Below are 12,733 nucleotides of genomic sequence, written 5' to 3' on the forward strand. Positions count from 1 at the left end.
GGTGTGAAAGCAGTGATTGTTCTGGGCAGTGCAGCCACCAGAAAGAAATAGATACCACCTATGGTCAATTCACAGCCGCCTTCTATCCCATCTTTCTCCCTCCTTTTCCATAACCTCATTTCTCCTCTCACCCCCCCCAGACCTGCTGCCAATGTGGATAGTGAGCCTTAGAAAGGGTTGGCGAGACAGTAGCGGTTGACCCCTTCCCAGTATGGAGGTATCTTCCATTGCATTGTCAGAGCTTGCAGATTTGGCTGACCGTCTTACTTAGGAGGGTAACCGAGGCACAAATGCAAATGAGATGGCTAAGAGGCTCAGCCTGGGAAAGGTGGGGTCGGTGTTGGCGGGGGGAAGAAGCTGGACATGCCTATACATCTGCCTTCTTAGCAGCTCGCAGACCGGGTGGTGAGAAACTCCGCTATGCATGGAGCTGGGATCAGGACTGGATAAAGGCAGTTATGCTGTGCCTGTCTGGGACATGGGCCCCACAGCACTCATGGGTTTCTCCAAGCCCGTGTTGTTAACCTCAAGGTGAGGAATGTCTTTAAATCCTCTGAAAAAAAGGGAATGGATGCAGACTGTACCCCGCTGCTAAGCCGTGTGTCTCACCTGGAGGCTATACCTTAGTGCTCCAGAGCTCACACTGGCTGGTGGCTCATCACTGGATGGTGTTTAAGATGCCAGTATTGAATTATTCTCTTCACTCAAGAGGGAACTAAGACTTTTTTTGTCTTTTATGCAGGGCAGCAACATTTTTCCTGTGAGTTAACTGAATGATTCTCTTTCTCGCTGCTCCCACATTAGCTTTGGAAAGAGAAAAGCAGCGCTGTGTCATCGCAGAATTGCCTAGTGATGGGAGCTGTAACGTAGATGAGTTCATCTCTCCACCCATGAGCAAGTTCTTGAATGAGGTTTTACTGCAGGACAGCTCGTTCTCTTGCATGCTGGCCTGTCCATATCTCTTAGGTTTTTAATACATTACAGTACATCCATCTCTTAAAACAGCAGTTTCATTTCTGTAGCCCAGCCCAACAGGCAGTGCCAGGGAGATACTGCTGTCACCACTGCATCTTTAAAAGCTCTGCATCCACCCTTAAGAGCTTCTTTGGCCACAGACTGAACTCAGAAATATGGAATCCTATCCAACACTGCATAGGAATTTACCCCAGATGAAGATCTATCCCTTTGTGGTTCAGATTTTACATGCCTGCCTCAGGCACACAAATAATGCCTGTTCCATGCAATATTTAGCAGCGTGAACTACAAATTAGACCATAAACTCTTCGGTGCAGAGACCACTAGGCTTTTTAGAGCACCAGACACGTTCAGGCTTAAAACCCAACCAGGGCCACCAGTCATTACTCGTTAGAGCAAGGCATAGCTAACAGCTTCAAAAGGAGTTCCCTCATTAAATTGAAGTTGCTTCTACCCGTGACAGGCCATAAAACCTGAATCTGTGGGAGGGAATGTTTACCTGTATGCATGCATGTGTCTTAGCCTTTTTATTTTCAATGGGGAGAGAAAGTAGAGTGGGTTGCATATTGGATACATTATCTTAGTATTAAGCTGCCATTCACAATCTCTTTCAGATAATTGGAATAGAGAATCGCTACTTCTCATCCATCACTTTAAATGAAGGCCTTAGTAAAATAATTTTGGTCACTGGGAACCACAAATAGGATCCCTCTATCCAGATTAGTTCTTTTTTGCTCATGGAACTGTTTGAATAGATCTTACCACTCTGAGCTGTAGCAGGATGTATGTCAGCAGTTTTACAAGCCTTTGGGGAAATTGTTCAAATGTGTTTATAAGGACCTCCCAGGAAGTGTTTGGTGATGTTCAGCCTGGGGAAAATTGTATTGGAATTGTTGTTGTTGTATTTTTGTAGTTGTTGGGTTGTTTGTTTTTTTTTTTAATTCCACTAACATACTCTGTAATGCTGGTAGTAGTGCATAGGTTTTATGTTTTCATTGATGTAGAAAAGGTCTTACTAAAAGTTTAGGCCTTATTTCATCAAATATTTGTAAAACTTTGGACTTAAAGTCAGACTTAGTTGTAGCTATGCCTCCTGAACACCTAATAGTAACCATGTAAACTGATGCAGTATAGACCAAATTGCTAATTCCCAATCTTTAGCACTAACTGCTTGCTGTGAGCTCGTGAACTTTCTTGTGGATATTCTGGAAAGCCCCATGAATCTGAAGGTTTTTAATGTTTTAATTTAATAAGGTTCAGTGGACCAGCTGTACACCAATTACTGTTGCCTATGGGCCATGGTTTATGACTGTTTGAGCTACAAAAAATCGACAACCTGGCAACTTATCTGTGTTAGTCTCATGTAATTCTGAAATTGTTCCATCTTGCTCTGTTCTGCCCGTACATCTGTATTGCAGTTAATTTCCTTAAAACTGGGAGATTGCTCACTGCTGGAGTTCAAAGTTGCAGGCATGAGGTGAAATGCAAGCTTCAACTGAAAATTTTTTTTGTTCTTAATGGTTGTTTCAAAAAAAAGAGGAAAAAAATCCTCAGATTTGGATTTGGGGTACTCTATTCATGACAAAGAGCACAGATTGGACGTTTTAGAGGTGCTACAAAGATGCTGATGATTGCTTTAGTAATCTTTGTAGTCTGCCATGAATTTCAGGCAATTAAATAGCCAATGCTGCTTTTGGCTAGCCTGGCTTCAACAGACCTTTTAGAAACCTTCTTGTCTTTTCATGTAAATAGACATTTGGCAGTATTTTAAAACATATACCCAGTAGATTTTGTAATGCATTTCCTTTGTTTCGTGTGTTTCGTGTTTAATTCAAACCAGCATCTGACATGAAAGCTAAAGATAAAAGTGTAACATAGTACAATTAGTTTCTGTGAAGTCTGCAGATCACTAATGGAGCACGTCTCTTCCCCCTGCACAACTAGCATAATACAGGCCGTTTTTTGGTCATTTGTGTTGTACATTAAAAGCATCAAATAAAGCGCTGTCGTGTGCCTGAGCACATGGACAGAAAGTTCCTTTGTTTCATAACGTTGGAAATAATTTTGCTTTCCAGATACGCAAATGGGTAATTGCTGCAATCAGATCAGAGACATGTAACACTTGTAATGTAACCCTTCATGTATTAAGAAAAATAATGCAGAAATTAGATCAGAGATCAGAAGTGTGTGTATATATATATATATATATATATAAAAAGAAGTTCAGTAAGCTGTTTTTCTGTTTCCACCACCATTATTGTCTAAACTGTGTTTCATGAATGTGCATTGTGATTTCATACCAACTAATCTCTAGCTTTTTCTGATCAAATACAAGCTCAGGAGTACAGTTTGAAAGCAATGTGCTGGACTTCTGCATTTAAGTCCACTGAGCCTCTGAGAAGTAGGGTCTGTGAGCATATTCAGTGAAAAAGAATTTGGAAAAACCTAGCATTTTCTGGAGCGGAGGAGAAGTATTTATTGGCAGCAAACCTGCAAACCTCCTTCCTTTTTATTAATGCTCCAAGTGTGGGATTTAGATCTAGATTTGAGTGCTACCTCCACCAATTTCAAATGTGTCTGAGCTGGTGCTCTAGTTTTTTTGAAAGCAAGCTTTCAGTTGCAAAATAGGCAACCAGATTTTTGTAGGATTTAGGAAAGCTGTGTTACATAGTCCCTTTCTTACCCATTCTGTACAGAACATATGGGTTCTTTTAAAATTACAGTATGTGTGTGGTTCTGTATTATTTAAGGTACAGGAATATTTTTTTCTTATTTTAGATCAGCACTGTTTTAAAGCAGCTTGGGGATGTAACAAAGTTACACAAGAAGCTGCACATCTTGACTATGCCACACAATAATGAGAAGTACGTATTTCAAACCCACTTACAAGTACCAGTTCATACAACAAAGAAATGCAACACACAGATGCCACACGTGGAACATGCGGGGCATGATTTGAGTTGTGAATCCTCCTGTCTGTCTTTGATGATTCATGAAAATGTCCAGTTCTCTATATTGCATTTACTGTTTTTTAAAGCTTTGGTTTGGGATAAATAATAGTGTTTCTGGGGAAGTATCTTAGCTGATACATAGGCAGAGAATGCTGGTGGTGCTTCTTTTTTCTTCTTTCTTTTTCTACTGCAGAGTGCTTTGGCCACTGTTAAACAGTTTAGCTAGATCCAAAGGGATACTGCTAACATGAACTAGTAAACCACCAACAGCGTTATATCCTCCTGTGTCAAAGACCTTGTACAATGTAAAAGCTAAAGGTATTCAGATTGAGCCTTTTCTCGGGACAGTTTATAAATAGAAAGCATTTCAAAACTGAGATTTTTTTTCCCCCTCCTGCCCTTTCTTTGCCATCAATACAACAGAATGAATCTTAAAGCTCTTGCGTGTCTGCATGTCCTCTCTTTTTGCCTTTCCTGACTCTCATTTTTATTTCAATTGCAAAAGTTGTAGAAGTAGTTGAAATGGTGGGGGAAGAAGGAAATGTGAACCTAAAACCTGGATATTGTTGTCCTCAGTGCCAGTAGAATAGAAAAAATCTGGAGAAGTTAAATTATAGAAAAGGAAAGGAAAAAAAAAAAAAAACAAACACCAAAAAACCCCACACAAAAAAAGACCCCCAAAACCATGGAAAAGAATAAATTGATGCATTTTGAGAAACAAAATGATAATTTGGATGCAAGCTGAAAATTCTAACTTCAAGATTCCATACCAAAAAAAAGACATTAATAATCACATTTCCCTGTGAACAACTGCATTTAATGAAGTACACCATTTCTAGTGGGGAAAATATTCCCATTGTGGCTTCTGGGAGCAAAGAGAGCAGCTCAATGAAAACCCTGTCTTCTGTGAAGGTCTGCACCCAGGACTCCTGACTCCCAGAGGCCAAGGAGGATAAAGCTCAGGTGGAAATGGGAATGGGTGATAGGAGATGCCAGAGGCACTTGAATGAAGGAGGCAGCATTGGAGCAGGGCAGAAGAGCGAGCGGGGGTGTTAGTGGGAGAGAAGGGAGGGCAGGAGGAAGTGGCACCTCCAGCGGATTTGAAGACAGGAGGAATGAATGATGGGCTTGGGAAAGGTGTGCATGTGTTTGCAGAGGGCATAAATGGGTCTGCTAATGACTTCTTTTCATGGGGTGATTGAGGTACTGGTGACGGGGAAAAAAGTTGCTGGTGTTGACAGAGATTTCATTGGTACTATGTGACCCAGGGCATTTATGGAGCTGCTGTACCCCCATCTCAGAGCTAAATTACTTCCCAGATGTAAGGCAAACAAGCGATGACTCAGACTGGTCTCCTGTTCTTTATGGCTTCAGTTCTCAATACTCATTCAGCAACAGGCAGCTGGTTCCTTTTTCTTGGTTTAGAGGTTTTGACACCAGTAAAAACAAAACAAAAAAACTTTTAATCTTCCAGCAATGAAATATGCTGCAGACTTAAATAAATGAGACCTCTTGGAGCACCCTTGTTTTCTGCGGGCCTTTTCTCAGCAAAGGCATGGTTGTTTGGGAAGATCCTCTAAAACTGCAAGGGGAAGGCTGGCTTAGCATTTAAATCCATGGGATAGTTTCTTTATCAAGAAATCTCTTTCAGATCATGCCCCCTTTGATGATTTTTCAGCCCCGATCCTTCCCCTACTTTACAGTTATTTTAACGCCTCTGAAGAACTGCCAACATACCCACTTTAACAGCCAATGACTGTTATGCTGCTTTTTTTTTATTGGCATTCAATTTTAAGGGTTGACAGACAGTAAATACTAAGACTTCTCTTTACTGTTCCACAGTAATTTGTCCTACAGTTGTAAATAAGTCTCCTTTGTTCTGCCTTCTACTAAACAAAACTCACCATTTTTGGAAGAGATTTGAGCAAACAGAAGATTGTCCCGGTTTATGTAAGATGTGACTGAATGTATACTACCATATCTGAGTTGGGTTTTTAATTTGTTTTCAAGGCAAAAGAAGCAACTTATTTCTGAAAATGCTAGTTTGTTGTGGATTTTTTTTAAAGGTGGACCTATTAAATTTCCAGAAGTTTGGGGTTTTTTTCAAATGTATTGTATTATCCGTATGGACATTTCATGCAAGCCTGGAGGAGAATGATATTTAAAGATCTTAGGATATCCTCTTGGACTGTAACAAAAACACAAACAAGCAAGCTACTAGCTATGAGGAACAGTAATTATTCCCAATAGTCTAAACATTTTTATTCTATATTTTTCTCTCTCTCTGGTAGACACCTTGCATTTCCAAGACTGAAAATCAGCCTCAAGGACTTGCAACAAGCGTCAGGTGGGGACAGACACCCATCAATCAGTCTACACCCTGGGACACTGATGAGCCTCCATCTAAACAGATGAGGGAGAATGAAAACCCAGGTATGTTTCTAATCTTATTTGTAATTCTACAAGGGAAAATCGTTCAAAGCAAATTCGGTGCACTATCTCCATTTACCTCCGTAAATTAGACTTCATTGTAAGCCCTTTCTTTATTCTTTAGCACGGTTTTTCTCTCATTGTAAAGACCCCTCAAGTTTTTTCTGTGCTGGGGCTAATGTAAATGTATTAAGAAGCCTGCAAGTTCATTAGAGTGTTTTTTTTTTTTTTCCCCCTTCTCTGACTTCACTAGAGGAAAAGGCACTCTGTAATACTTTAAGACCTCTTTTATGTCCAGAACTACCTGAAATGATTTCCAGCTTCCAGACACATATCATACATTGTGCTACTATGCCAGACGCCTAATTACAATCTCTTTGTAGTGGCTGGAGCACCATTATTATACACACGGAGTGTTTGTCGGGGAGCCATGAAAGCACGGTGGGGAAAGAGGTTAATTTTCTTGGAAGCGTGCGCTTAAGCTGCGTAAAGTGCAAAATACATAAAGCTGCAAACATTCCACACATCACCTGATGAGTATTTTAACAATTGCACTCACGTCACCATAGCAATTTTACACACTTACTGGTTGGGAACAGCTGCAGATCCTGAACCACTTTAGGTACCGTGAAGGAGAAGGGTGCGTCGGCGCAATTTGGTAGCAGACGGGTGCAGGAGAGGAAGGCTGGGGGTGGTTTGGTTTTTTTTCTTCTGTTCTCCCCCATGCCAAGCCCGCCACCACTGCCAGCCTTCCTTCGTGCCGCAGGTGCAGCGCCTTGGGTCACCACGGTGGCGGCAGGCAGCCAGCCCGCCCTGATCACGCACTCCTACGGGATGACGCAGCCGCCCACCTTCAGCCCGGCCGCCAACGTCCAGGCCCCCGTCATCGGCGTCACACCCTCCCTCCCTCCGCACGTCACCCCCCAGCTCCCGCTGATGCCAGCCCACTACCAGCTCCAGCCGCAGCCCTCCCAGCCCCTCAGCAACATGGTGGTCAACCTCCAGAGCCAGCCCTTGTACACCAACAGCCAGCCCCTCAGCATGTCCTCCATGAGTGGCGTGGGCCCGGTGGCCCACCCAGGCCCTGGGACGGTGGGCAACGGCCACCTGGCCTGCCCCATGCTGCCGCCGCCGCCGCCGGCCCTGCCCTCGGCCGCCCTGCCCAGCAGTGCGCCCGCCACCAACGGGCAGGCGGCCGCCCCGCTGCCCCCCAACGCGGCAGGGGGACCCGACAACACCAACGGGGTGCAGATGCTGCGGACGATCGGCGTGGGGAAGTACGAGTTCACGGACCCCTGGCACCCCAAAGGTAAGGCGGGCCGGCTCGGCCCTGCGGGGCGCGCGGGCGGGGGCGGGCGGCGGGGCCAAGGATGGCGGTGGACCCCTGGGCCTCCCTGCCGCTCTCCTCGGGCCCGCCGGCTCAGCTCCGGCATCTATCTCCGTACTTTCCTTTGATGCATACCTCGTATGAGTTAATGATGACAAAAAGCAGTGCGTTAGAAAGAGCCGTGGGTGTATTTTGTAGTGACAGCTTCCGGGCCCGTCAGATTAGCTGGTGCTCCTGATGGTAAAGCAGCCATCATCCCGTGCCTCTCCCTTTGAAACACACACCCATGTTTCCATCCAACCACTTTTCTTCTGGCTTCAGTTGTGCCTTAGTCACAACGCTAACCACCTTCTTCAACCGTTGTCTTCTTCCCACTCTAGCAGAAGCCCAAGCCAAATGCAAAGTAAGCCTGCTGACTGAAGCTGTGAACAACCCCAAACGTTCAGCGTTAAGGGGAAAACGCTTCATTACCAGCTTCATTGGGCTCCAATGCTGCAAAACATCCTGAATAGTCATGAGTGTTCCTGAGAGGTTGACCTTTTCTGATAAGTAGTTTCTAAATGAGCCACACCGTTGGGTCACGTTGGAGTGTTATTTCCAAGTGTCTTACCCTAGACACTTCAAAAATACCTACGCTCTGTGTATTTAGTTTCTAATTTCATTTGCAGAGTTTTCCCTGCCTCCATTAAAAATCATGACTGTGCCACATGCGCAGGTAGAGAAATGTAGCTTACAAAGATATAAACGCGGACCTATCTGCAAAATCAATTAAATTGATTTTAAAAAAAACACCCCAAAGGCTTCATTAAGTCTGTGATATTTTATGTATACATTTGTATTCAGACACAATCCACGTGTAAATTATTTACTTGCCACAAGCTATTAAGTTCTATTGTGTAGCTCTGTATTAAAGACAAGGAATCTCCATTAAAAATTATTAGTCCAATAACTCTTCCTGCTCATTACGTAAATTGTACTTTAGTATGTACAAATCCTTACTAAACATCTCTTGAAAAGGAATTCAGGCACAACCTCAGCAGTACTTTTCTAAAGCTAAATGTTTGGACTGCTTTTAAATTTTCAGCTCTAAGCTCCAAATATGATGAGAACAATTGCTGGATGGTGAGCTTCTAAATTTTTCTTTAAGGTCTAGATGGGCTTTAAGTGACTGTCCCAGTCACGTAGCCAAAAATTGACTAATAATTGCTTTATAAGAGTTTTGTTAATTCTCTCCCTTTTAAAGAAAAATCAAAATCCACAAAAGCAATTTGTCAGCTCAGGTTTGTGAGGTACAAACCCTTGATTTTGTAGAAGAAGAAAGGGGAGAGATTTATACTCTAATCCTGGTAGACTGAGCTGTAGTTATTCTGCTGGATGTCTCTCTTCTCCATGGAAGCTATTTGTCTTCTAAAAGGCATCATCTCCACTTTTCATAGCCACCTATCCCAATTTACTGCACTGGATACTCGGGTACATGATCAAATTAACAGTTTAAAGGATTACTTGGTGTCATTGGAGACATGTGCAAATATACAATACAAGGAAAAACACATAAGCTTAAACCACTTTCACTGCGGTAATTTGATCACATATCTGAGCCCTAGTGACACTAACCTAGTGAGACAAATGAGCACGTCAGTGACTGCACACTTGAGGTTAGGAATACTCTTGAATGCCTTGCATACTCAGGGCCAGCAGCATCAGCTGTTATTTACTCTTCCTTCATCAATTAACCTTCAGCATATCTCTGGCTAGCAGATGAAGTAAAATTCAAATCAGGCCTAAGTAAAAAGATCGTAAAATATTTAATCAGTCTTTTAATATTTGATTTGCAAAGTTTCAGTCAGCATTCTTGCTTAACCTGCTGTAAACCCTAGTCTAGTCTAATTGTCTGAGCGCCACTGAGTGCAGTCAGCCAAGAAGGTGTTCATTAAGGTGAGGAGTGTCCCTCGCTAGAGTGTTCCAGACATGCCAGACCGAGCTCTGGTCCGGTATTTGGAAGCGTTTGTACCTAGGAGAGGCTCGTAAGGAGAATTTTAAAACAAGCCGTATTTCTAATCCATGACAACTGCTAACACATTAGCCGTACTGTACCTTATAAACTGCTAAACGAGCTAGACAACTGCTTTCCCAGGGAGTAGCTAGCTTCTCTATGACTGTCAGCTCTTGAGTTATTCCTGTTCCCGTAGTGGTTAGAAACAAACAAACGTAAGATAATGAAGCATGCATATACAAATGTCTCAGAAGCAGGACCTATTTTATAGAGAAAAAGCAATTTCTTCCTCCATTTCCAATCTTAAAAGCCCATACGTCTAAAGCTATAATTCTTCTTGTCAAATCTAACATCAGAGAAGGTATATGTTGGGTTTGGTTGTTTTGAATGAGAGAGAAAGAATGGGGAAAAAGAAGGCAACTGAGCGTCTAACCAGACCTTAAAACCTCACTAGGATAAGATTCTTAATGTAAACTGGATGGATTTCAATGTGGCTTGATTTTCAAATTATTTTTTGTTTTAATTTCTGCCCTCAGGGATTTCAGTCTCTGAAGCCTGACTGTTTTCGCAGTCTTGCATGATAGGCACCTTTCTCCCCAGGAAGGAATGGAAAGTATGAGACAGTACTACGGTGTTCAAATATAAAAGTTCAAACTAGTTCTCTACAAGTTCCATTTAAATATTCTCTCTCTTTCTTGGGGAACTTTGGCCAGTATTATAATAAGAGCCACTGCTAATGGCCTTAAGATCTATCTCATTATCCTGACATACTCTGTATTATTATTTCACTTGACAATCCAGTCTTGTACGGGTTTGAATAATTACCCAACTATCCCTTAAGTGAAAGAGCAGTTCTTGCTGGTTGATATAGTAGGGTTTCTTAGATTTTTAGACTTTACTGGGGAGCTGATTTGAAACATCATGTTTTATTTCCCGTAGTTATCTTTCATTTGGCTGTGTACATGTTTGGGCCACATTATACTGTATTCATACAGAACTAGCTTTCTTACTTGACCGTTTCTAAACAAAAGTAAACAAATAAGTTACCAAAAGTTAAAGGCACTGCTAGTATGCCATCTCATTTGCAATAGGTCAAGAGATCTCGCTTACGTGACTGAAAGAGTCGAGTCATTTACATGGCTGTGTAAAAAATACATTTTGCTAACAAGAATCGTGATATAAAACAGATATGTCAATATCTTTACAGTGTCCTATCTAATTCCATTGAAACTACTTGTAAGAAAATAATTTTTGCATTTTTAGAGAATCTTCTTGGTCTGGCTGGGTTATATTATGTGAAGGGATTTGTTACTGCTTCTGTAATATGTTAAATATGAATGTTAAGCTTAGCTACATGATCCATTTAAATAGTGCATTTATAAAGCAGTCACATTATGAGAGATATAAATAATGTTTCAAAATAATTATTGCTTTTAGCAATGTGCGAAGAACTGTAGAGCTGCCTTATGAAATACATGGGATCTTTCACCATACACAATCAACAGCAGTTCTGAGAGGTGTCTGGTTAGGCCTGTAATTGCTCTTTGGATAGGATTTATGCCAAATACTCCTAGCTGACTTCAAAAGGCATGTCACCTTAACATAGACACATAACCTAATATTTTAGAACAGAATCAGCCCTTGTTTTCTATCCATGTCCTAAGTCTTGCTCTCTAATCTAAAGATTAAGTGCCAGGGGAATTAATAAAGCAGAGCATTCAGAACCGGGAAGATGTTCACTGTGAACATATTCAGTGAAGATCCACTGAAGTTCGCATAGCCAGGTTTTCGTGTGGCTTCTGCAGAAAATACAGAGTTGCAAATAATATTCAAACATAATTTCGTTATCTTCAGGCTACATGATGTGCCAGCACAAGTTGTCACTTGCTCAACATGCCTGCAGAGAAGAGAGAGGGACGGAAATCGTCCCTTCGGTTTCTGACACAAGGTACCGGTATCCCATGCCATGGCACAGTGAGAGACCAATGTCTATGTGCCTGCCAATCCAGTTGAGCCCAAACAGAGAGAAATTAATCAGTCGGATGAAGGACTAGAAGAGATTGGTATCCTTGCAAAATAACTGAGTAACTGAGATTTAGTCCTTTTTGTAGGGGCAGTATGCTTCTTTACATCCAAATCTTGTATTAAATCCAAAACTGAACCCTCGGTGGATAGCCTTGCCATATGAGGGAAGATAAACGTTCCAGCTTGGACTCTGAGATCAGTTATACATTTGAAAAGATGTATTCTTCATAAACTTGATATACTTTGAAGCAGTTGCTAACACAAAAAAAATGAGGAAAATACAGTTCTTCATTGCAGTACTTTCTCCTGCAGTGTAAAATTAACCATGGACATCATGGTTTTAATTTGTGGATGTTCATGGATAATATTGATGTTTGTTTCCGTAGTATTTTTGTTCTATAATTCTTTGGTTTGCAGTCCTTAACTAGTGGGAAAAGAAATCAGATGCTAATTAGTGTTCAGAATGTAATGACTGTAGAAACATAACATCTGAAATAAAATCTGAATGTTAATCCTTGTAGCACTAATTTCTTAACACTTCATTTTCAAGCATCACCAAATACCATGAACTAAACAATAACAAAACAACAAACGAATACTGTTGCATCATCACTTATTGATTGCACCTTTCACACTTGACTTTATTGCATTGGAATTCTCATTAGACCTCAGACAATATTTACTTTCCTTAATCATGAATAGTAACAAGGCAGAGTACAACATTTTGTCAATAACTATCAACTTTTTCTTCACAAAAGGCTGAATTTTCAAAGGGATTTCAGCTTGACCTGTAATTCTCTGAGTATAGACATGAAAATGCTGGGGGGGTGATTGGGTGTTTAAATTCAAAGTGCAATCTAGTATTTGGAATTCTAATAACGTTAATTAAAGGCTATTGTATGATGAAGACTCTAGAAAGCCTGTTTTCAGTTCTCTACCTTGCACCAGAATACATGGCCTGTGTAACCTTAGGAAAATCTCCCTTATTTTTGTATCTGTAGATACAGATATGTAGATAGATAGATTATAAAA

General features: G+C 41.4%; 1 protein-coding gene across 2 annotated transcripts in view; it reads left to right on the forward strand.

The window, feature by feature from the left end:
* The window catches only part of KLHL29 (kelch like family member 29), a 253,368-nt gene that overhangs the window by 103,632 nt on the left and 137,003 nt on the right, over window positions 1-12,733 (forward strand). For both annotated transcript variants that reach the window (XM_086461618.1, XM_086461619.1), the window contains 2 exons: window positions 6,218-6,359; window positions 7,123-7,665. In XM_086461618.1, the coding sequence (XP_086317744.1) occupies window positions 6,218-6,359; window positions 7,123-7,665 (685 nt within the window). The remainder of the gene's footprint in view (window positions 1-6,217; window positions 6,360-7,122; window positions 7,666-12,733) is intronic.

This window comes from Leptosomus discolor, chromosome 2, assembly GCF_034619465.1.
Source record: "Leptosomus discolor isolate bLepDis1 chromosome 2, bLepDis1.hap2, whole genome shotgun sequence".
In the NCBI taxonomy this organism is placed as follows: domain Eukaryota; kingdom Metazoa; phylum Chordata; class Aves; order Leptosomiformes; family Leptosomidae; genus Leptosomus; species Leptosomus discolor.